Raw genomic sequence first — 24,755 nt, forward strand, 5'->3', positions numbered from 1 at the left:
CACTGATACGCCAAGAGAATCATCTTAGTTATCATGTGAGTCCAGGGCCCCTACCAACACAACAGGGCCCAGTATTTATTAAGCATGTCCTCTTCAGCACTCGAGTGAGTTTTCTTTTCCTACATGCAGCTTCTTTCACTGGAGAAGAAGAACCCTTGGTACAAGTGAATGACAAAACACAGGTCTCAGAGCTGGGGATCCTCAGGGCCAAGTGATAGAGACCCCTGCTTTCTCTGTGAAAGTGACACTTGTTGGCACTGCCACTTGGGGACAGCTTAGACTAGTGTATGCCTATGCCAGTGTACTGAATGGCATGGCCACGGGAGACGCATAACCAGCTAATGCTGCCACACTGTGCCCTGCAGAATTCCATGAACAGGCTGGCTGTGCAAGCTCTGGAGAAGATGGAAACCAGAAAGTTCAACTCAAAGAGCAAAGGGCGCCGGGAGGGGAGCTGTGGGGCCCTGGATACGCTGAGCAGCAGCTCCACGTCTGACTGTGCCATCTGCCTGGAGAAATACATCGATGGAGAGGTAGTGGCAAGGGCAGGACTGTCCTGGGTGGGGAGGAAGAAAGTGAACAAACGCACAGAGGTGCTAAGAGCCATGGTCCCCCATAGCCTCATAGCAGCCGAAGGACTCTAGGCCTCCAGGGGCCAGCCAAGGCATTCTAAATGTGTCTTCTTGTCGATGGGGAAATACCACACACAGGTGTCTTCAGAAGTCAATTAGAAATGCATGGTAGGACTAAAACGGTCATACAAGTTGTCTTGCTTTAGAATCACTCTTCTGAAAACTTTTTTTTTTCCTAATCCTGGGGTTGGACTCAGGGCCTGAGCACTGTCCTTGGGCTTTCCTCAAGGCTAGCGCTCTACCAGTTGAGCCACAGGACCACTTCCAGCTTTTTCTGTGTATGTGGCCCTGAGAAATCGAACCTAGGGTTTCATGTGTGCTAGGCAAACACTCTACCACTAGGCTCCTCTTCTGAAAACTCTTGGCACTTAATATATTTACTTGCAAAGAGTCATTCCCCTCCACCCTATTTTTTCCCCATGTAGCTTTTTATTTTAAAAACACCTTCAGGGCCGGGAGTTTGGCCTAGTGGTAGAGTGCTTGCCTAGCATGCATGAAGACCCGGGTTCAATTCCTCGGTACCACATACATAGAAAAAAGCCAGAAGTGGTGCTGAGGCTCAAGTGGTAGAGCTCTAGCCTTGAGAAAGTCCAAGGACAGTCACAGTGCTCAGGCCCTGAGCTCAAGCCCGGGACTGGCAAAAAATAAATAAATAAATAAATAAATAAATAAATAAAAACACCTTCAGAAAAGTATAATGAATAACATACATCATTCAACACACTGTCACTAATATTCTGCTCATTCTGCTTAATCTCTATCTGGACTGTGTGTATACACGGTTCTGGGGAGCCAGTCTCAAGCAAACTTGGGTCTGAGGGCATGGCTCAAGTGTAGGGCACTTAGCTAACAGGTTAATTGATTCATTTCAGACAGTTGACAGCCCTCTGATGAAAGTGTTCCACTAATAAATAGACTACTCAATGAGAATAAGTGTTTGCAAGGACAGAGACGCCCTAGCAATTTCTTGCATGGACCCTGGGTACTGAATCCTGGGTTCACACCCTGGGCAGATGGTGGCTTTGTGAACTTACCCAGAAGGCTTCATCCTCTGTAGTGGTCATGCCATGCAGCCCAGGACTGACCAGTGTTCCAGCTGGTCGCGTGGGTTCTGTCAACCGTGGCACTTAATCAGGCAGTATTAGAGGTTACTACAAATACACTGTGTCAGACTAATCAGAAAATGGGAAAACAAAGTCAAGTGAGTAAATGTGGAGGCTGCTTAGGCCCAGCAGCTCCAAATGTGGTTCTGCCCCCTGAGACCCTGATGTTAGATATCTTCCTTTCTCCTTGTCCTCATTTGGGGTGCTGATTGTCCCTGGTCCTCTCTGCAAAGCCCAGCCTCATATCCTCATGTGGCACAGTGGGTGTGGATGTGCCCTGCTCCAGGAGAAGAGTTTGTATTCTAGTGCTCCTGCCTCTTCACAGTGAAGGAAGAACAAGGTTGGAGTAGAACAGTGGGCAGTTTCCTTCTCCCAAGAACCCAAAAGGTACCCACTAAACTTATTTCCTAACAGCACCAAGCCAGGACCAAACCTTTAACACAACTAAGATGGAAACCTAGCAGGAAGCAGCAGTGTAGAGAATGGGTTCCATAGGAGAAATCATCTATGTAAGACTTGAATAAAGGCAAGGAAGGCTGTCTACCCACCCCCACCCACACACCCCCATGCCCTCATTAGGTCATGTTCCCTCTCGCCCTCTGCAGGAACTGCGCGTCATCCCCTGTACTCACCGCTTTCACAGGAAGTGTGTGGACCCGTGGCTGCTACAGCACCACACCTGCCCCCACTGTCGGCACAACATCATAGGTAATGCTATCACTTGGCCTTTTGCCCCAGTCTCCTTACTGGGTGACAATTATGATGTGTACTCACGCCTAGATATTAGACCTATTAGACCACAGAGATGAGTGTGCAGCAGCGTTATGTCAGCATTCCTGGGTGGGGCCACAGGGCATGTTGTCCATCCCCTGGTGCCCCTATCTAGCGGGGGAGATGACAGGGCCCTCTCTCACAGAGAGGCAGGTCAGCCCAGATGGAGATGGCTTAACCCTGGGGTAGGGTAGTGAGGACACACCCCTGGCGAGTGACCCAGCTTGCTACTTTGGTCTTAACCTTGTTTCCTCTGCTTCTCCCAGAGCAAAAGGGAAACCCAGGGGCCCTGTGTGTGGAGACGAGCAGCCTGGCCCGCAGCCGGCAGCCAAGGGTCACCTTGCCGGTACATTACCCTGGCCGTGTGCACAGGACCAACGCCATCCCAGCCTACCCTACAAGGACAAGCATGGACTCCCACGGGAACCCTGTCACGCTGCTGACCGTGGACCGGCATGGGGAACAGAGCCTCTACTCTCCGCAGACCCCCGCCTATGTCCGTGGCTACCCACCCCTGCACCTGGACCACACCCTGGCCACTCACCGATGCGGCTTGGAGCACCGGGCCTACTCACCAGCGCATGCCTTCCGCAGGCCCAAGTTCAATGGCCGCAGCTTCTCCAAGGCAGCTTGCTTCTCCCAGTATGAGACCATGTACCAACACTACTACTTCCAGGGCCTCAGCTACCCGGATCAGGAGGGCCAGCCCCTGCCCAGCCTCACGCCCAGGGGCCCAGCCCGGCCCTTCCCACCAGGCAGTGGCAGCAGCGGCCTGCTCTTCCCCACCGTGGTGCATATGGCCCCAGCCACCCACCTGGAGAGCGGTAGCACGTCCAGCTTCAGCTGCTACCACGGCCACCGCTCGGTGTGCAGTGGCTACCTGGCTGACTGCCCAGGCAGCGACAGCAGCAGCAGCAGCAGCTCTGGCCAGTGCCACTGCTCCTCCAGTGACTCGGTGGTGGACTGCACTGAGGTGAGCAACCAGGGCGTGTATGGCAGCTGCTCCACCTTCCGCAGCTCCCTCAGCAGTGACTACGACCCCTTCATCTACCGCAGCCGCAGCCCCTGTCACACCAGTGAGGCTGGGAGCTCAGGCCGGGGGCCTGCTATGCACGTGGAGGGCTCCCCACCCCCTGAGGAGCTCCCCGCCGTCCATGGTCACAGTGCTGGGCAGGGAGAGCTGTGGCCCAGCCCGGCCTCTCCCTCAGGGGACCAGCTGTCCACCTGCAGCCTGGAGATGAACTACAGCAGCAACTCCTCGCTGGAGCACCGGGGTCCTGTTAGCTCTACCTCAGAAGTGGGGCTGGAGGCTTCTCCTGGGGCCGCCCTGGAACTCAGAAGGACCTGGAAGGGGGGCCGTGAGGGGTCCTCGTGTACCTGCTGCTGTGAGCCTCAGTCCTCTCCACTGGGGCCCAGGGCAGGGACAGCCAGTGGTGGCAGCCGCTTGTTCCTGGGCTCCCCACTCCACGAGGGCTGTGGCCCTGCGGGTGGGGACCTACAGCCAGGGAGCTCCCAGGGCTTGTACAGCCTGCACTCAGATCATCTGCCCAGGACAGATGAGGTGCAGTACGAGGGCCTGCCCTGCTGCTTCTATGAAGAGAAGCAGGTGGCCCGCGGCGGGGGCGGGGACTACGCGGTGAGCGTGCAGTACACCCTGGCAGAGGAACCCCCACCCAGTTGCTACCCGGGAGCCCAAGACCCAAGCCAGCGCATCCCCATAATTCCTGAGGACATGGGATGCGACATGGGCCTGCCCCCAGACTGTCAGGGGACCCCCAGCCTTAGCCCCTGGAGTGGGGTACTGGGCCTGGACACCCCACCACTCTACACCCAGGAAGAGAAGCAGGCTCCCTGCTACCAGGCCGAGATGCTGCTGCAGACTGGCTGCCCACCCAAGGAGGCTGCTGCCACCAGGGCCAGCCTTACCAGTGCCACCCAAGACACTCAGGAGTCCAGCACCTCGGCTGCTGAGGCTGCAGGTAAGGCATTCTGTGGGGTTCCTCTTCTCCTCAAGCCTTTTCTGCCCTTGGTTTAAACATTAGCTATACCTGAGGGGTTGCTGCAAGTTCCAAACCCCCTTGTACCTTGTGTGTGTGCTCTTGCCATTTTCCCCAGATGCCCAGGAGGCACAGTACCCCATGGCATCCACAGCAGCCCTCCCTCTCATATCCACCCTTGCATCTCCATGCTGTGCAGTCCAGCCCTGCTTTTCTGCAGGGCAGAGGCGGTAGGAGCCTTTGGATGGGTCTCCTGTTGCTGCTTTTGCCTTCTGTTCTTGGGAGGCAGAGTAGCCCGTTTAGAAAGGTAACATGATATCTTTATACTAGAAAACTCTTCAAGAACTTGCCATCTGTTACCTTTAGCATCTTAAAAATGTGAATTAGGGCCGGGACTTTAGCCTAGTGGTAGAGTGCTTGCCTAGCATGCACGAAGACCCAGGTTTGATTCCTTGGTACCACATACATAGAAATAAGCCAAAAGTGGTCCTGAGGCTCAAGTGGTAGAGCTCTAGTCTTGAGAAAGCCCAAGGACAGTGCCCAGGCCCTGAGCTTAAGCTCCAGGACTGGCAAACAACAAATAAATAGAGGGGAAAGAGGGAGAAATTAATCTGGTCCCCCTGTCTGTCTTACCCAATGCCAGTTCCAGTGTCCTTGCTTGCTGCTTTGACCTCTGGCCTGTTCTTTCAATATGCCAGGCAGGCTCCAGCTCTCCTGTGCTTTTCCACACCAGATCTCAGCCCGTGATCCTACAGCTCCTACCAAGTTCACTCTCACCCTGGTCACTTCCTAAGTGATCCCAAACAGAGGTTTTACTGCCTGAGGGGACCTGTGAGCATGAGGGGCAGGCTTTCCCTACTCTTTCCTGCTGCAGCTGTGAGGTTACTGGCATTGTTCTCATACAGAGTCTTCCTGTCACCTGTATGGGAAGACCAGGGAAGCTATTTGGGAGACAGCTGTGTTCTCTGAGCCCTTCTGGGGAAGGAGGCCTGCCCCTTCCCCTGCTGAGCCTTTGTCACGCTCCCAGCTCTTCCTGAGGGACTGCCCCAGGCCCAGTCACCTGCCTGTTCCCCTGTGTGATGCCAACTTTCTCCCCTGACAGCTGCTCTCTCTTTCCCTCCAGGACCAGGGTCTCGCCCTGGCAGCAGCAGCAGCAGCAGCAGCAGCAGCACAAGGGCCTGAGCTTAGAAGAAACTCTTGCCTGGAAAATTGGGAACTGTGTGGAGACTCCAAACTGACTTCCTTCAAGAAAACTTTTTTTTTTTTTTTAGCTTTGCTAAACACATAAAAAGTGGTAATAAAGAGCCCTCCTCAACCCAAGATGTGAGCCACCTGTGGCCAGACCTTCCCGGCCCATCAACCACCCAGCAGACAAAATCTCCTCTGCCTTTTCTGATAACCTGTTCCTCTTCTGTTTTGTAAAGTGTGTGCTTGGGGTTCCGAGGTGTGTGGGATTGAGTTCTCTGCTTGTTTGTTGTTGTTGTTGTTGTTTAAGATATTATATGTAAATGTAAAAAGTTATTTAAATATATATATTTTAAAAGAACCCTAACCACCAACTTTTGCTGAAAAAGAGGAAAAAAAAATCACTGCTGCATTAAATGAACCACATCATGTGTAGATACTGTGGTCTCCCAGGAGGGAGCTCAGGCCTTTGAAAAGCTCAGGGCTACACCTGCCTTAGAAATGAACCAGAAACTTGAAGTAAAGCTAGTTTATATGGGTACAAACTGAGGAGCCATGCAAAGCTGCCTCTCCTTCTCGTGGCAAACCCAAACGTACAGAACAGAAGCCAGACCTGTCCAGCCTTTAGATGTGGATGGAAATGGCTAGAAACAAGCAAAGTCTACAGTTCTGGATGAGCCCACGTGACAGATCTGCCCAGTATCCTCAACCTGTCCGTTTGGACCATCATTCCAAGTAAAACCACAGAGTTCACAGTCCTGTCCTGGCAGAGGTCCAGATCCTGGGAAGGGCAGTGTTCCTGGGTTTACTCTGACCCATGGGACAAGGAAAAAGAAGCTCTTTCCTCTTTAGTCCCCACTTTGAAATCCTTTTTGAAAATGTTATTAAGGGCTTCCTGCCACTAGCTGCAGAAATGGTTAGACTTAGGGTGTGTGGAGCAGACACCCAGGAGGAATGTAGCTTTGTGGCCTGGTGTCTGATGGGCCTGGGAAAGAGGGCTCTGCTCACCCAGTATTACCCTACCCTTTGAAGGAGGGACAGAGGGGCCTGGGGTACACATGTGTCTGTGTGTGGGTAGCCCCACCACTCTGCTGCTGCTTCCTTGGGGCAATGTGCTGGGGCCTCCCCACCCCGGGGTATGCACTGAGCTTAGTTCAGTGATCCGTTTCCCATCCCTTCTCCTCACAGAAGCATGCTTCAGGGCTGTTCAGCCTCAGCTGAAATTGCTCAACTCGCCCGCAAATGTCTACTATCCATCTGCCTAGTGCACTATTATATATTGATTTTCCATAAGACAAGAGAGACTATCAGATAGTTTAGACCCAAAGGGTAGGTATTTATGTATTTTTCCAGCCTTTATTTTTTTTTTTAAGGGGAAGGGAAAGTTTCAAAGAAAACTTTTTAATGTTTCATTTCCAAAAGGGAGAGAGAATCTATTTAAAACTATTTCATATCAGGGATTGGCATCCTTTTTGTAGTCCTTTTTTTTTTTTTTTTTTTTTAAAGAGGATACATAGTTGGATTAGCCCTGTGTTTGCTAACTCTTCTGGTCATTTCTATTCATTTACCAGGTATTTGTTGCCATCTGAAAGGATTGGGGCTGTGGCTCTTCTCAGCTCCTTATTAGACTCGGATCCTTAGGACCTGGTCCTCTGTAGATGAGAAATAGTGAGCACTGAGAATCACGTGGAGACTAGTGACCCCTCCTCTAGTCAGGCTCTCGCTGTATTTGAAACCTCAGCCTATGACAAGGAAATTGCTTATTTCTAATGAGCATTTGATACAAAGAAATACCAGCATCAAATGATTCAGCCATTTGCCCTTTAGGAAGTCTCTGGGGAGATATGTACAATTCCATTAGAGCTGCCTTCCTAGCTCTCTGCCTGGCAAACCTATTAGTTGGGTGTGAGAAGCACGTGAGCTGTTGACAGGTCTCTGCTACTAGAGACAACAGCTTGCATTACTTGGTTTTAGGAAATTGTGGCGGGGCGGGGGGTGAGGTGGGTAATGGCTGTGTGTAATTATTTAGAGATAAGGATGTCACAGACTCCTGCCCAGGGTGACTTCAAATGTCCATCATCAGATCTCAACCTCCAAAATAGAATTACAGGCATGGGCCACTGGAACCTGGCTGGGGGTATGGCTTTTAAGTGGCAAAAGGTAACCATGAAATTTGTTGTTTTTTTTTTTTTCTTCCTTTAATGCCTTTGAGTACTTACTACATGTTGTATTGTCTAGAACACTATCCTTAAATGGGCTTTCTATGTAGTCCTACATGGAAAACCACTTCGTAGCCTTAATCATTATATGAATAGAGAAATTTGGCTGCCACTGCACTGGTTCAAATAAATGCATCCAGTTTTCATTTGAAATAATAATCGCTTCAGACGAGAGAAGAAAGCACGTTTTTATATTTTATGAGTGGTAGAAACAAAAAATGAAACTTGAAAAACTTAAACATCAACTGTCATTTTGTTGTCTTCATCAGAAGTTTTCAGAATAACATAACCAACTACCTTTACTGCCACCGTTTTAATAAAAATGAATTCTCTTCTGGGACATTCTAAGGCTCCTATAATAGTGACTAGTACCTTTTTCAATGGCCTCGATGGTAAGTGGTGATTTTGTAGCTGTAGAAACAGAACATCCCACTTGCTATAAGAACCACCCCATCTTCCATTCTGAGTGTTAATAGGATGAAATCTTGGGGCCCAACTCAGTGTAGGACAGCCCTGTAAACTGCAGACTTCCAGAACCTGTGGGAAGCGGCAGTTTGGACATTCTAACCAACAACATACCTCTTGGTGGACATAGCCCCACTAAACTGGCTTTTACTTTTATTATTATTAATATTTTGTTGTCTATGTGGCACTGAGGAATTGAACCCCAGGGCCTTATACATGTTAGGCAAGCAAGCTACCACTAAGCCACATTTCCAGCCCTAAACTGGCTTTACCTCCCTCCCTGCCCCTTTCCCATTCCTTCAAGCTGAAGCCATGTGTTCCCACTGCTGTCCAAGTGCTCAGACCCTCTTCTATGTGCTTCTGGTCTCAAGGTTCACACAGGACTAATGCTTTCAAAATGAGGTCTAAAAAACAATGACTAACCAAGAAGATTGTCTTTGAAACAGAACTGCCTTTTTCTATTCTTTATATAATACTATTGTGATGGACTAACAAAGCACTATTTTAAAACTTCTTGTATTTTTTTTTAAGTTTTCCCACAGCACTTAAAAGATATTTTATAAAGACTTTGCTGTAAAGATTTTTGTAATAAAATGGTCTAAGGGCTCTTTTTTTTTCCAACATTACCATTTTTAAAAAATGTTTTAAAAGCTAGAAAACAACTTATGTATATTCTGTATATGTATAGCATCACATTTCATTTATGGAAATATGTTCTCAGAATATTTATTTACTAATATATTTATCTTAAGCCATGTCTTATGTTGAGAGTGTGACATTGTTGGAATAATCATTGAAAATGACTAACACAAGGCCCTGTAAATACATGATAATTGCACACAGATTTTACATATTTGCAGACCAAAAATGATTTAAAACAAGTTGTAGTCTTCTATGGTTTTGTAACAAATTGTACAAATGACTGTAAAAAAATACAATTTTATCAAGTATGTATTATATGTTGTCTTTGCTCTGTTAGATTAATTTTCTTCAGATTCTATGAAGTTTGCTTGCCACTGCTTGGAACTTTGGCTAGGATATGACAGTGTCCAATTAACTCCTATTATTGGAATTTAAGTATAGGGCTTTCTGCAGTTTATAGATTTTCTGCTGAGCGTTAGTGGAGAGAGCTGGAGAAAGTAGTAATAAATGACAAAGAATTTTAACTGTCTATTTAAAAAAAGAAGAAGAAACAATTTGGTTATAAATCACTGTTTTCATCTGCTAGATCTTTTCCTTTCTGGAAGTTCAAGAGGTCCTCAAATTTACCCTCAAAATTACCTAGCGAGGGGTCGAGAATTTGGTCTAGTGGTAGAGTGCTTGCCTAGCATGCACAAAGACCTGGGTTCGATTCCTCGGTACCACATACATAGAAAAGCCAGAAGTGGTGCTGTGGCTCAAGTGGTAGAGCACTAGCCTTGAGGAAAAGCCCAAAGACAGTGCTCAGGCCCTGAGTTCAAGGCGCAGGACTAGCAAAAAAGAAAAAAAAATTCCCTAACCATGTGCCAAGCACAGTGACATACCTTTAGTCTAAACTACTTAAGATACTGAGGTAGGAAGGTCACACGAATCTAGGATTTCAAAACGAGCCCAAACAACATAATGGAAACTCCCTCTCACCTAATCTTACACTAAAAACGAAAGAAGAAATTGTAAAATGGCACCAGTGGTTCATACCTATAATCCTAGCTATTCAGGAGGCTGAGATCTGAGGACCAAGGTTCAAAGCTAGCCTGGGTAGGGAAGTCTGCGAGACTCTTATCTCCAATTAACCACCAGAAAACTGGTGGTGGATTTGTGATTCAACATGATAGAATACTAGCTTTAAGCAAAAGAGCTCAGGGACAGCACCCAGATCCTGAGTTCAAACCCCACAACCTACCAAAAACAGTAAATCCAGAAGGGATTTTAGTCTTAAACCATTTTGGCTAGTTGCCTGGTTCCCTTGGGACAAATCCCCAATATGGAAAGCATGCCAAGATTATTTGAAAAGTGCAAAGTGGTGTTTATTTTTCAGACATCTAACAGAGAATACCTAACCTTGTGAGTTCTTGTTAGCTTCCACTCTTTAGCTTGGGCTATTTCTTGGGCACAGACTCCTCGTGGACAACAGCCACTTCCTGCCCGGCAGCGGGTCCCTCTGAGTGCCTTCTAGAATGGCAGCCTCACTGCGCAGAGCTTCCCGGAGCTTCTGTTTAACAGCCCTCCCCAGCTCCAGGCTGTACCTCCTGGGAGCTACTGAAGGGGTCCACAACATGGGCTCCACCACAGAGTGGTATAGCGCCTGGTAACCCTCAGTGGGGAGCCCGTGGATGGTTGCTGTGGCCTTCAACAACTGCGGTCTCTTTTGAGTTTCCATAAGCAATGTTTGGCCCTTCCAGGCTGCCGTTCCACTGTCCTGAGCTGGCGCTTGGGTGGTGGCCACATGTTCAGCATATCTGTCCTCAAAATCTTGGCACACTGTTCCTTTTTTCTCCTTTGAACTTTCTTTACTCTAGCCAGGAAGAAAGCAGAGAAGTCAAAGCTAAAACTTGAGAAGGGAGCTCAAAATAATTAATCTGAGATTTGTGTCTCAGAGTCTTGGTGACAGACAACAAGCAACATTTGTCTATCGTGTCAGAGTGCATTCTTAAAGCTTGCAACATCAGTAGGAGACAATGTGAAAAGCACAGAATTGGGGATTGGCTTGCCCAAGGCCACACAGCTAGGTTAATAACTACAGCTGTCCTCTATTGAATGCCATGCAGGATCCTAATTATTTACCATACAAAAGCCCTTTGTATGTATTGACTCATTTGATCTTCAGCTCTTTAAGCCACTAGGTACTGGTGGCTCATGCCTATAAGCTACTTAGGAGGCGGAGATCTTATCTCCAATTAATCACAGAAAAAGCAGGTAAAGGTCCTGTGTCTCTAGTGGTAGAGCGCTAGCCTTGAACTAAAGAGCTCAGGGACAGGGCCCAGGCCCAGAGTTCAAGACCAGAGAAAGAAAGAGAAGAAGAAGGAGGAGGAGGACAGAAAGAAAGAAAGAAAGAAAGAAAGAAAGAAAGAAAGAAAGAAAGAAAGAAAGAAAAGAAAAAGGAGGGAAGGAAGGAAGAAAGAAAGGGGCCATTATCCCTTCGTTTTTATGATAAAAATCAAGACAAAGAAGTTAAACTCAAAATCATCCTCAATTATAGCCATAATTGAACTTAACTCCAAGGCGCACACAGCTCTTCTGCAGGCCACCATGGTAATCAGGCCTTTGGTTACCAAGTTCATGTGCCAAAGTTTATAGCCAAAGCTCTAGCTTACTAGGGTTTGTATGTATGTGTACATTATCGTGTATTACCATATCTCTCTCACCCTCAGTCTGGCTTTGGCTGAGGAGAGGAGTATCTGGTGCCATTCCTAGAGCTTAAACTCAGGGCCTAGGCATTGTCTCTGAGCTTTTATGCTCAAGGCTAGCACTCTACCACAGGAGCCACAGTGCCACTTCCAGCTTTGTGTATGTGTGTGTGTGCTTAATTGGAGGTAAGAGTGTTATAGGACTTTCCTTCCTAGGTTAGCTTCAAACCTCAATCCTTCTGAGTAGCTAGGATTACAGGCATGAGCCACTAGCGCTAGGCCCCAGTTCTGTTTTCAACTTTAGAATTTCTTCCTCTTGGAATGTAAGTCCCCTAAGATTGAGCTGTCTCAGGCTTTGCCTTTTCCCTCTCCCTGCCCATCACATTTTCTCCACCTCTGACCCTTGTCTACCTCTCCTCCTGTGAGCCTCCAAGACCCAGGTGAGCCCAGAGGTGGCCCCGATGGCCAACTGCTCTTGGAAATGATGGAGTTCCTTATTCTGGGTCTCTGGGTGGCGTTCATCATTGATTCATCCCTGGGCTTCAATCTCTTTGAGGATTTTGTTTCTCCAAAGGTGGAAGGTACTGGGCTGCCTCTACCCTTCAGCTGCCGTCTAAGCACAAGCTTAACCAGGGAAAATGAACTGGCAATTAGTGGATTCTTTACCACTTCCCAACAAGAAGTGCTGGGACCTGGTGCTGGGACCTTGACCTGCTTTGCACATGTTCTGGCTGTCCAGATGTTGGTGAGAGCTGGTGAGACCACATAGCAGTCCTGAAGCCTGGTGTTCAGTAAGATGGACCGTCGGAGTCCATAGGTGGGGATATTGGGGTCTCGTCTCACATAGTCCAGGTGCTGGAATTACAAGTGGAAGGGAAAGGAATTTAAAACAAACAAAAACCCACCTATTTTCAACTAGAAAGTCTACTTAGAAGGCCAAATATTAACATACCCAACAGGCTGAGATCTGAAGATTACAGTTCAAAGCCAGCCTGGCCAGACAAATCTGAGAGACTCTTTTATCTCCAATTAACCAGCAAAAAGCCAGAACTTGGAGCTGTAGCTCAAGTGGTCTACAGTACCAGTCTCGATGGAAAAAAGCTAAGGAAGAGTGCAATTACCTTAAGTTCAAGCCCTAGTACTACTGGTAAGAACTTAAAGTTACAGTGATACTCAAGCTCTCCAAACATGCCAGGGCAGGAAGTTGGGGATCACAGAGGTCTTACTATGGCTAGAAGACAATTTCTGTCTCCTGGGAAGATAAAAGAGCCTGGGACATAAAAGAAATAGGAGGAGGGCCACTCAAAACTTCTATATAAGCTAAAATCATAGCTCAACCACACAGCCACACTGAAATGACAGCAGGTAAAGCCTGCCAAACCCTGAAAACACCTCTTAACCAGACTCACATGAGCCAAGAAAAGCCACTAAACAGGGAAATATATTCTAGGACCCATAAAAGGCAAAAGTTACACTTCCTAGGTCTAGCCACAAACAAGAAAAACAATCTGGATAGATAGTTTAAAGAGACCTGGCTTTCTAAGAAATGTCAACTATAAAAAAAAAAAAAACATAAAATCACCTTACCATATTTCGGTTGCCTTAAATTTTATTTTTAGCTAACTTAGTAGGGGAAAGAAATATATATATATATTTATATATATATATATTCTCTTTGTCTCTTTTTTTGTTTTGTTTTAGTATTTCTAGTCACCTATCTTTCTCTGTCTCAGTCATGTGTGAGCAAATAGTTTGTTTAGATTTTGGCTCCCAAGCAAGTGGTTTGGAGCCATTATCTCTAGTATTTGTGATGTCACTTTGGTTTGTGACGTGGGCATGTGCAGATATTACATCATCAGGTTTTACAGTTCAGTTATATTGAGAAAAGTTCTATCTGGTTTGCTCGTAGTCTCAAGAATTTAAAGTTCTCATTCCCTCCCCCCCATCCCCCCAAAATGGCTTGGGTAAAGATCACAGTGCTCTTCAAAAGCATGCTTTGCATAAAACACCATTGAGCCACAGGCCAGATCTGAGGGGACAGGTAGCCTGATGCACTCTCCATGGGCAAAAGGTTGCCTCCTCCACACACATAAAGAAGGTACTGTTACATTCTCAGAATAACTGCCAAGCTTGGGGACCAGAAAGGAAAGAACACGTTTCTGCAGCCCTGGGCACCTCTCTCTATGTGTCTCTCCCAGGGAGCCTACACTGTGTCTGGAATGTGGTTTTATTTTACATCCCATGGCAAATGCAGTAATTAGAGCTGTGAGCAGTGTCAAGAGCTTGAACTAAGAACAAAGACATCTCTTCCTGAGAACTCTTGGGCAATGCCGGCTCCTTGTCAGGTGCTAGTCCTGTTGGTGGGATTTTTTGGTTTGTTTTTGTTTTGTTTTGTTTTCATACACAAAATGCCAAAGGAGGAGTCCTCAAGATGTGTGGCGGGGGGGGGGGGGGCTGTGGGAGGAGAGGAGGAGAGTTAAATGATGGAAAAACAGAGTCTTACTCTGGCAGGGACTCCTGGAATTGCTTGTATTGCCTATTTGAGGATGTTTTTTTTTTTGTTGTTGTTGTTGTTTTGCTAGTTCTGGGGTTTGAACTCAGGGCCTGAGCACTGTCCTTGGGCTTTCCTCAAGGCTAGCTCTCTAACACTTGAACCACAACACCATTTCTGACTTTTCCATGTATATGGAACCAAGGATTCGGACCCAGGTCTTTGCACATGCTAGACAAGCACTCTACTACTAGGCCAAACTCCCAGCTGACCTGCTTGAGTTTTTTGTTTGTTTTGTTGGTCGTGGGGCTTGAACTCTTCAGCTCAAGGCTACCGTCCTATCCCTTGAGCCAAGCACCACTTCTTGTTTGAGTTTTTGAGTGTTATCCCTGTAGTGACTCAAAGTCTGCAAGCAGACCATATTGCAGGCTATGTTGCACTCCTGGCCCACAGCATCTGGACCCACAGACACTTGGAAAAACAATGCCACCCATTCAGTCTCCAGTCCTGGCCTTGCCAGAGGTGGGTCAATTTTAGAGCAGGGAGTTGGGAAAGGTTTATCTTTGGAAAAGGTTTGCAAATGTCTGGAGACTGGGCAGGCAAGCATCCTTTTAAAGTTGGTGAATATAGGCTGGGTGGCTCTTACCTGTAATCCTAGCTACTTAGGAGGGTGTGATCCGAGGATCACAGTTCAAAGCCAGCCTCGGTAGGAAAGTCTGTGAGATTCTTACCTCTAATGAACCACCAGAAAAACGGCAGTAGCACTGTGGCTTAAAGTGGTAGTGTTAGCCTTGAGCAAAAAGAGTTCAGAGACAGTGTCCAGGCCCTGAGTTCAAGCCCCATGACCATGGGGGACAAAAATACCAAAACACAAAAAAACTGGTGAATGTGAGAAGAGGAACCAGATTCTTGGGACTACTTGACAATGCAGCCTAGCACCAACAGAGGCTGGGTCCAGACAAAAAGGCTTAGAGTAGCTCTCCTGTTTCTCACTGCTCTTTCCCTGCTTTCTGTTTCATTTTATTTTGAGATAGGATCCAGGCTAGCCTGGAACTCAAGATCATAGCCTTCCCAGGGCTGGGATTATAGACATATCCACCATGCTTGGCTTCCTTCCTCCTGTGGATTTAGCTTTCCCACACCTCCTTCTGCCATCATTTTTGCTTTCCTGGTTCTGTAACCCAATGACCAGGTACCACATATCTGACTCTGAGCAGAGCCTTAAACCTCCTCGGGCACATAGCTGCTCATGTGGACAGCGCCCGCCACCTGTTCTTCAAATTTAATCCAGTTCAACCTTTTCTCCATTCAGAGTGTAAAGCCCTTCAATGGGCTGCACCTCAAAGGTAACCCCTGCCCTTCCTAGAACCAACTCTAAGTAACTTCGATTGTGTTATTACTCCTATGCCATACAAGAATTCACTGAATGCTTACTGATGAGCACATACTGTCCTGGTCACTTTCCAAGTACTGGTCAGTTGTGGGCCTGGGTGCTGTTCCTGAGCTCTTCAGCTCAAGGCCATTGCCCTACCCCTTGAGCCACAGCATCACTTCCAGTTTTCTAGTGGTTAGTTGGAGATACGAATCTCAGTGGACTTTTTAGTGTCTGGGCTGGCTTGAACCATGATCCTCAGATCTCAGCCTCCTGAGTAGCTAGAATTATAGGTGTGAGCCACCGAGCCTGGCTTCCATGTCTTCATTTTTTCTAGTAGTAGGGGTTTGAACCTGAGACCTCACAGTCTTACTTAGCTTACATTCTACTCCAGGCTGGCACTCAACCCCTTGAGCTACATTTCTTTCCTTTCTTTCTTTTCTTTTTTGTTTTTTTGCTAGTCCCAGGCTTTGAACTCAGAGCCTGTGCACTGTTCTTGGGTTTTCTCAAGGCTAGAGCTCTACCATCTTAGCCATAGTACCACTTCTGGCCTTTTCTATGTATGTGGTACCAAGGAATCAAACCCAGGGCTTCGTGCATGCTAGGTAAGCGCTCTACCACTAGGCCACACTCCCAGCTGAGCTACACTTCTGTTTCCAACATTTGCTGATTCACTGGAGTTTTGTCTCTTAAACTTGTCTGCCCCAGCCAGGTTGGCTTCAAACCTTGATTCTGAGAGTTCAGCTTCCTGAGTAGCCAGATGTGAGTCAGCAGCACCTGGCCAAGCATCATATCTTGGGGAAAAAAAATAGCCATGGGTGTGGGTACTTTTGCTGCTTTTTTCACAGATGAGGAAACTGAGGCATGAGTTGCTTGGGAACCATCTTATAACCAACAGATGCTGGGTTTCACCCATCTCTCTTACCCTTATTCTAAGCCACTCAAAGATGTTTAGAATTGTAACACTAGGCTGGACAGATGACTTCTTTGGTCCAGGGTCCTGAAACCATAGTAACTGCCTCCACCTTTGATGTCAACACTTGATACATAGAATGTGAGGTTGACGCACTATGGCCTCCGTGTTGCTCAAAGGAGACTGTGTGCCCCATCTGATGCTTTTAAATTGCATTCTGCGAGGGCAATCTAAATAGCCTTTATTTCCCATCCATCATTTGGAGCTGTGTTCCCTGACCCTCTCTAAGCCAGCACTGCTATTTACAAACACACATCTGCTCTTCTTTCATACTTCACCAAGCTTTCCTCTTAGTATTTTTAGCAGCTATAATCTTTCTTCTTTCCTTTCTTTCTTCTCTTTAGTGTTTCTTAGTTCCTATTCTCTTTCTGGAGGACTGGCCAATTGAGAAGAACCTGAGCTGGGTGCTGGTGACTCATACCTACTATAATCCTAGTTACTCAGTAGGGTGAGATCTGAGGATCACAGTGCAAAGCCAGCGTGGGCAGGAAAGTTCATGAGAGACACTTATTTCAAATTAACCACCAGGAATCCAGAAGTGGAGCTGTGACTTCAAGTGGTAGAGTTAGCCTTGGGCAAAAAGACCTTATGGACAGTTGCCTAGGCCCTGAGTTCAAGGCCCACAGTCGAAAGAAGAAGAAGAGGAGGAGGAGGACGAGGAGGAGGAGGAGGAGGAGGAGGAGGAGGAGGAGGAGGAGGAAGACGACGACTCTGAGCCTTTTTCTGTGAATTCTTACTTTTCTTAGTAAGGGTAAGACCCAGTGCCTTCAAGCCTCAGTACCACCAACAGCAACAATAAAATTGAGGATCATTAATTCAAGGTCAGTCTGGGTCGCATACATTCTGTCTTAAAGAAATAAATATAGGGCCTGGAGTTTGGCCTAGTGGTTAAAGTGCTTGCCTAGCATGCACGAAGACCCGGATTCCATTCCTCAGTACCACATACATACAAAAAAGCCGGAAGTGGTGCTGAGGCTCAAGTGGTAGAGCTCTAGCCTTGAGAGAGTTCAAGAACAGTGTTCAGGCCCTGAGCTCAAGCCCAGGACTGGCAAAAAAAAAAAAAAAATATATATATATATATATATATATATGTAAAGTGTTCACAATATGCTAGGGTACTTAACATGTACAAGATTCTGGGTTTGATCCCTAACCTCTTTCCTCCCAGACCCACCCCACCCCCCCCACAACGAGACACTTACTGTGTAGGTTTTTTTTGGTAGTGGGGCTTGGGCTCTTCAGCTCAAGGCTAAAACTCTATCACTTGAACCACAGCACCACTGTGATGGTTAATTGGAGATAAGAGTCTCACTGACTTTAGTGCCTGGGCTGGCTTTGAACTATGATCCTCAGATCTCAGCCTCCTCAGTAACTAGGATTATAGGCATGAGCCACCAGTGCCAGGCTCTGTGTGCAGTTTTTGTTGTTTTTGTTTTTGTTTTTTTTTGGCACTCATTTCTATATTACAGTTAAAGGTTGACGATAATTTTTTTTGTCAGTTTTGGGGATTAAACCCAGGGCCTTGGGCACTCACCCTGAGCTTCTTTGCTCAAGGCTGGTATTCTACCACTTGAGCTACAGAGCCATTTCTGGCTTTTTCTGTGTATGTGGAATGGAACCCAGGGTTTCATGTATACTAGGCAAGCAATCTGCCACTAAGCCACATTCCTAGCCCCTCATAAAATCTATGTATTCCATATATAAATATTTAACTTAGCTGGTCTCTAGTAGTTCATACCTGCAATACTGGCTACTCAAGAGGCTGAGATCTGAGGATCACAGTTCAAAGCCGGCCAAGGCAAAAGAATCAGTCTTTAAATTACTATTAAAAAAAAAAAAAAAGCTGGAAGTGAAGCTGTAGCTCAAGTAGTAGAGCATTAGCCTTGAGCCAAAAGCTCAGGGATAGCTCTCAGGCCCTGAGTTCAAGCCTCTGATCTGGCACCTAATAAAAAAAGAAAAGAATAAGTTGATGACTGAGGTTTTTACTGTGTTTTTATTAAGTGCTCTTAAATTTTAAGTGTGAATTAATACCTTTCCTCACCCTAATCCCAGTCCTGGACCATTTACCAAGTGCTTGTTGACAGTCCTATAAATACAAGGAGATAATGTACCATGGTTCTTTTATTTGGGTATCCTAGGGTTTTGAACTCAGGACCTTGCTCTTACTAGACAGGTTACTCTTACCACTTGAACCACACTCCCACTAGCCCATTTTGCTTGTGTTGTTTTTCCAATAGGATCTCATATTTATGCCTGGGGCCAGACTGGACCTCAGTCCTCCTATTTACGCATCTGAGCATCTGAGATGACAGGTGCACCTCACCATAGCCTCCTTTTTATTTGTTGAGATAGGGTCTCACTCACTTTTTCCCCAGGCTAGCCTAGAATCCTCCTGATTTCTACCTCATGCTGTGAAGCTAGGATTACAGTCAAGAGTCAACACCGGAATAGCATGATCCTTAGTAGCACAGACCTGGAGTCCACTACCACGGCTCAGAGCCTAGCCTCCCCACCAGGTGATCTTCAGGCAGGTCATGTAACAGGTCTCTGTGTATGGCAGGTTGTTGGTGGCTACTGGGAAAAGCACTACAAGCACTTAGTAAGTTCTCAGTCAAGGTGTGTCATTGTCCTCATCATAATCACACTCCCTTGGCCTGTGCTCCTCATGGCAGATGGGAAGCAGACAAACAACAGACAGCTATACCTTCCTGGAGGCCCCGGGGAACACAGCTTCATGCTTTCACTCTTTCCTTGAAATAAAGCTGCTGAACACCTCAGGCATGAGAAGCATTGCCATGAATATCACAGGCTACTCCCTGTCCAAAGCCAGGGCCGCATAACTGGGCAAGAGACCTTGAGCCCTTAAGCACCGTGACCTAGCCACAGGCAGCTGTATTTTTAGCCTCTTGTGCACTGTTTCCATCACCTGTGCTGGGCTTAAGGCTGGAGGAAAGGTGGGGTGGGAAGGCGCGTGGATGCTTTTTGTAGCAACCAGAGGGGGCAGGGACTCCCTCAGAACTTTCTGTTGTACACAGGGCCAGTTTCATGGGTGTGCAACTTGGATAGTGACATGCTCTCTGTGTGTGCAAGGGCCTTACCTCGCTTTAATCATCTGCTTGCGGCCAGGTACTGTTAGCTCAAGCTTGTAATCTTAGCTACTCAGGAGACTGAGATCACAGAACTGTACTTCAAAGCCAGCCTGAGCAGGAAAGGCCTGAGACTTATCTCCAGGTCATCATGAAAAAGCAGGTAATGGAGCTATGAACAAGCCTTGAACAACAACAACAAAAAGAAATAAAATAAAAACCTCAGAGGCAGCACCCAGGTCTTGACTTCCAGACCCAGGACACACACACACACACACACACACACACCATCTGACACCATCTTGAAATTTCTCTTTTATTTTTTCCATGTCAATGGGTTTTTTCCAGTCTTGGGGCTTGAACTCAGGGCCTCGGAACTGTACTTGGGCTTTCTCAAGGCTAGCACTCTACCACTTGAGCCACAGTACCATTTCTGGCTTTTTTCTCTATATGTGGTATGGAGGAGTCAAACCCAGGGTTTTGTGCATGCTAGGCAAGCACTCTACCACTAGGCCGTGCTTCCAGCCCCATTTTTTTTTTTTTGAGACAGTGTCTGGCTATATAACCCAGGTTGGCCACAAGTTTTTTCTTGCTTTTGCTTCCTGAGTTAAGGAATTAAAACTATATACCAATACTGTCTTGAAATTTTAAATAAAGTTTAAAGAATCCCCAGGACAAGGAATGTGGCTTAGTGGTAGAGTGTTTGCCTAACATGCATGAGGCACTGGGTTTGATTCCTGGATACCACATAAACACAATAAATAAATAAAATTTAAAAAACTTAAAAAAAAACAACCAATCATTTCTCACTGAGATATGCAAATTATAGGCCCTTCTTGTGCTTACAGTGGAGAGCCAAGTGAAGGAGAGATGCTCCTGTCAGCCTTTCCCACAGGGTACCTTCCAAGTGGCTCTGTGGCTCAAGGGTAGGGTGGTACCCTTGAGCTGAAACGCTCAGGGTCAGCACCCAGGCCCAGAGTTCAAGTCCCACAACCGACCAAAAAAAAAAAAAAATGGAACTGGCTTTACTACAGCACACCTCCCTACAGGGGCACAGCAGTCCGAAGCTGTGATCAGGAGGCCTGGATACTCAGTGGTGAGCAAATGAATCTTATTTCAAACCTTCTGTGTGCCTCCTTATTTTTCTCTGTGAAACTGGAATAATAAAGTAGCTGGGAGTGTGGCCTAGTGGTAGAGTGCTGGCCTGGAATGCATGAAGTCCTGGATTCCATTCCTTGGTATCACATAGAAAAAGCCAGAAGCAGTTGCTGTGGCTCAAGTGGCAGAGTGTTAGTCTTGAGCAAAAGTGCTCACTGACAGTGACTAGGCCCTGAGTGCAAGTCCCAGGACTGGCAAAAAACTAAAACTAAAACTAAAACAAGTAGAATGAGCCAGCCTCCAGTGACTCAAACTGTAACCCTAACTACTCAAGAGGCTGGGATCTGAGGATTATGGTTCAAAGCCAAATGAATCAAGAACTAGGAGGCTTTTATCCTCAATCAAATTACCAAAAGGGCTGGAAGTGGAGGTGTGGCTAGCCTTGAACATAAGGTTCTGCCAGGACCCCCTGCACACTTAGGGAGTGCTCTACCTGTCAGCCTCCAGCATACTACTGAAAACAGTCCACAGATCAATTTGCTAACACTTAATTTGGGGTGGGGTGGGGAAAGCCAGTAATCAGGCTTGAACTCAAGGCCTTGCATTCTCTCTTTCACCACCACCCCCTTCCTGGGGCTTGCACTAGGGCCTGGACACTGTCCTTGGGCTTTCTCAAGACTAACCCTCTACCACTTAACTCACAGCACAGCACCACTTCCAGCTTTTTCTGTTTATGTGGTACCAAGGAATCAAACCCAGGGCTCTGTGCATGCTAGGCAAACACTACTGCTAGGGGCTCGAACTTGGCCTGGACTCTGTCCCTGAGCTCTTCAGCTCAAGGCTATCACACTACCCCTGGGCCTGGGTGTTGGCCCTGAGCTCTGCAGGTCAAGGGTACCGCTCTACCCTTGAGCCAAGCCTCACTTCCCCGTTTTCTAAAGGTTAATTGGAGATAAAAATCTCAGGTCCTTTTGTGCCCAGGCAGGCTTTGAACCTTGATCCTCAGATCTCAGCCTCCTGAGTAGCTAGGGTTACAGGTGTGAGCCACCATACCTGGCCTTGTTTTTTTTTTTTTTAAGTGCTTTACTATTTGAGCCACATCTCCACTTTCACCGTTTTGCTGGTTACTTGCAGATAAGAATCTCAGACTGTTTTATCTTGGGCTGGTTTTTGAACTGTAATTCTCAGATCTCAGCCTCCAAAGTAGTACCCAACACTCCCTCTCTCCTCCTCCTCTCCTTCATTTTCTATCTCTGTAATAAATACTTTGGGGCGTCTAAAGTTCCCCCCCCCCACACACACCCTCCTGAGGACATGGAGGCCAACCTAGAGTGAGAGGCAGCAGCAGGAGGGAGGCTGAAGATGTGTCCCCAGCGGATGGAGCCCAGCTGGGTGACAGGGGCGTCCCTACCTCCCAGTAAGAAGCCTGGAGGATTCGGTGAAAACAAGCCGTGGAACAAGACCCGTCTTGCCGCAGGCTAGGAGGCGCGGGTGGAGAGGGACAAGGACCAGAGGGGCCTCGCGGGAGGCGGCTGTGCCGGCGCGGGGTGGGGGAGCACGCGGGGCGCGGGGTACCCCGGGCCGGAGCGGGGAGCCCGCGGGGCGGGGAGCGCCAGCGAGTCGGCACACGAGGGCTGAATTCCCGCCGCCGAGCGGGGGCGCAGGCCAGCACTTGCCAGCCCGGGACCGGGGACTTGAAAGCGCCCGGCGCACTGCCCGGACCTGTCCCACCGGGCGTCACCGCGGGGTTCCAGGAGGGAGCAGTGGGGAAATCCGCTCCGCCCGGGGATGGGGGGGAGGCTGGGGAAGCCTGCGGGGAGCGGGGCCCGGCGGGTCGGTCAGTCACCGGTGCCCCGAGCGCCTCGCCGAGGCTGCGCCTTCCACTTCTGGACTTGCCCTCGGGCGATCCACTTCGGACCTCACCTCACACCCACTGTGGCTCCGGTCTGCAGGCTCAGCCCGAGACCGAGGCGTTCCTGCGCCCGACCCACGAGGAGCGACAGGCGCAGGGCGCAGCACGCGGGGCCGGCACGGCTCGGGAAGGAAACGCGCGCGTTTTCTCGGCGTGCAGGGCGCCGCGGCCGGCGACGAGCACCCCGGTTAACCAGCAGCCAAGAGCTCAGTTTCCTCTCCACCCGCCCCGGGCCCTCCAGGGGGACGACACGAGCGGTCTGCACCCTGCTGTTCCGACTGGGACCGCTGTGGCCGACCCGCGCGTGGGTCATGACCCGAACGAGGGTGGAGCACGGGTCACCGGAGGAGCGGCCCGCGGGGGCGGGGGCCGAACCTCAGCCCCGGGACGCCTGGGCCCGGCCCCGCCCCCGGCCCGGCCCCGCCCCCGGCCGCCCCCCCCAGAGCCCTGCACGAGGCGTCCGGCCGGGCGGGCCCAGGTGAGGGCGAGTGGGCGGGGCCCGGCGTGAGTGGCAGGAGTGGGGCGGGGCGCGCATGCGCCTTCGGCTCCGCTCGCCTGAGGCCTCCCGGAGAAGTCGAGCGGGCTCCGTAGGCCTGGGCGGTGGCGGCGCCGGGGAAGGCGGGGCCGGGGCGGGGCGGCCGGGAGGCCGGGGCGGGGCTACCCTCGGCCCCGCGTCTCGCTCCCATGGCCGCCCCCGGCTCCCAGCGCTGCCCCCTCTCCCCCGGGCCGCGCCCCGGGGCCCCGCACTGACGGCCCATGGCGCCGCCCGCCGCCCGCCTCGCCTTGCTCTCCGCCGCCGCGCTCACGCTGGCGGCCCGGCCCGCGCCCAGCCCCGGCCTCGGCCCCGGTGAGTGTGCGACCCCCTCCTCCTTCCCGGCGCTTGCCCTCGGTGGGGCCCGCTCCGGAGCCGCGGCGGGACCTCCGGGGGCCCCTTCCCCGGACCCCGTAGAGACGCCCGGGCTCCGCCTGCTCGCCTCGGGCTGGCGCCCCTCCGCGACGCCCCCAGCCCCGGCTCCCTCTGCGTCCCGGTGCCTCCCTGCACCCGGCCGTCAAGACCCTCGGCGGCGACGCCCTGCGGTGGAGACGCCCCTCGATCTCGGATCCTGGGAGCCGCCACCCGAGTCCCTCAGCGACGCCCCCAGGCCTGGGACGCTTCCCCCGCCCCGGCGCCCTGGCACCTCTCGAGACCCCATCCCCGGGGTCCCGGGCGGCTTCCCCGCCTCGGGGCGGCGCGCCCCACACTCCCCTCTTAGGACCGTCAGCGCCCAGCGCCCCCCAGGAGATGCGCGCTCGGCCCCTTTTTCTCCTCCGCCGGGTGCCGCGTGCCTCCCCGCGCGGGAGCGGGCGTAGAGGCGGCGCCCCCCGGCCTTCCGTCCGGGTCCCCACTGCGCCCGCTCGGCCCGGCGAGCCGCGGAGTTGTACCGCCAGGTCGGGGTCCTAGAAGACCCCCCGTTTTCCTCTCCGGGAAGCCCCTTCCTTCCTTCCTTCCTTCCTTCCTTCCTTCCTTCCTTCCTTCCTTCCTTCCTTCCTTCCTTCCTTCGTTCTGCCGGGGCCGCTTTGAAGTTCCCTTATGACTCAGGTGATCCAGCAGGGAGGGAGGGGAAAAAAAGCTGGCGATAGGAAACTTCTCTGCTACCAGGTTTCAGGCGTTCATCCGAAGAGGGCAATTCCAAATCCGGTGTCCTGGGTAACCCCACCCCCTAGGCCAGGCCGGGATTTCCCCCTGAGCTCCCTCACACACTCTTTCTTGCGTGTAGGAGAATTCTTTCCAAGCTGAAGAGCGAGTGCGAGGGTGTTGCCTGGCCCAGGGATGTTTCTCAGCAGGTTGTTTGGGGGTTGAGAATAGGCATTTGTGAAAGCAAGGGAAGGGATGGGTTCATTACCAGGCTGCTGGAGTAGGAAAACTGGCCTCTGGGTTTTCCACCCAACATGACAGACCGGGGTGTCGCAAGGGCAGGATTTTGCCGCCGAAAGGGAACTGAAGAGTTGTTTCGTGACTTGCCAGCTTGGATTAGTGAAAAAGCTAAGATTGTATTATCATGTGTTGTGTGACTTTGGTCCATGCCTTCAGCTCTCGGAACTGTAATTTTTACAGATGGGAGGAGGAGGAGGGTAATGATGAATC

The 24,755-nt window shown here is 49.6% G+C and overlaps 2 protein-coding genes across 2 annotated transcripts in view; one reads left to right on the plus strand and one right to left on the minus strand.

Moving 5' to 3' along the window:
• Znrf3 (zinc and ring finger 3) overlaps nucleotides 1–7,175 on the plus strand; it is a 140,835-nt gene extending 133,660 nt beyond the window's left edge. Inside the window, exons 6-9 of the mRNA XM_090320400.1 lie at nucleotides 366–533; nucleotides 2,341–2,443; nucleotides 2,773–4,485; nucleotides 5,627–7,175. Of these exons, the coding sequence (XP_090176526.1) occupies nucleotides 366–533; nucleotides 2,341–2,443; nucleotides 2,773–4,485; nucleotides 5,627–5,685 (2,043 nt within the window). The 3' untranslated portion in view covers nucleotides 5,686–7,175. The remainder of the gene's footprint in view (nucleotides 1–365; nucleotides 534–2,340; nucleotides 2,444–2,772; nucleotides 4,486–5,626) is intronic.
• Nucleotides 7,176–10,426: 3,251 nt separating this feature from the next.
• On the minus strand, nucleotides 10,427–22,943 carry C28H22orf31 (chromosome 28 C22orf31 homolog). Its single transcript, XM_090320072.1, is given in 5 exon segments — nucleotides 10,427–10,488; nucleotides 10,491–10,866; nucleotides 12,110–12,553; nucleotides 22,130–22,528; nucleotides 22,647–22,943. Coding segments are annotated over 5 exon segments (1,578 nt in total).
• Nucleotides 22,944–24,755: the final 1,812 nt, after the last annotated feature.

Source organism: Megascapheus bottae, chromosome 28 (genome assembly GCF_031878675.1).
Source record: "Megascapheus bottae isolate mThoBot1 chromosome 28, mThoBot2.hap1, whole genome shotgun sequence".
Classification (NCBI taxonomy): Eukaryota; Metazoa; Chordata; class Mammalia; order Rodentia; family Geomyidae; genus Megascapheus; species Megascapheus bottae.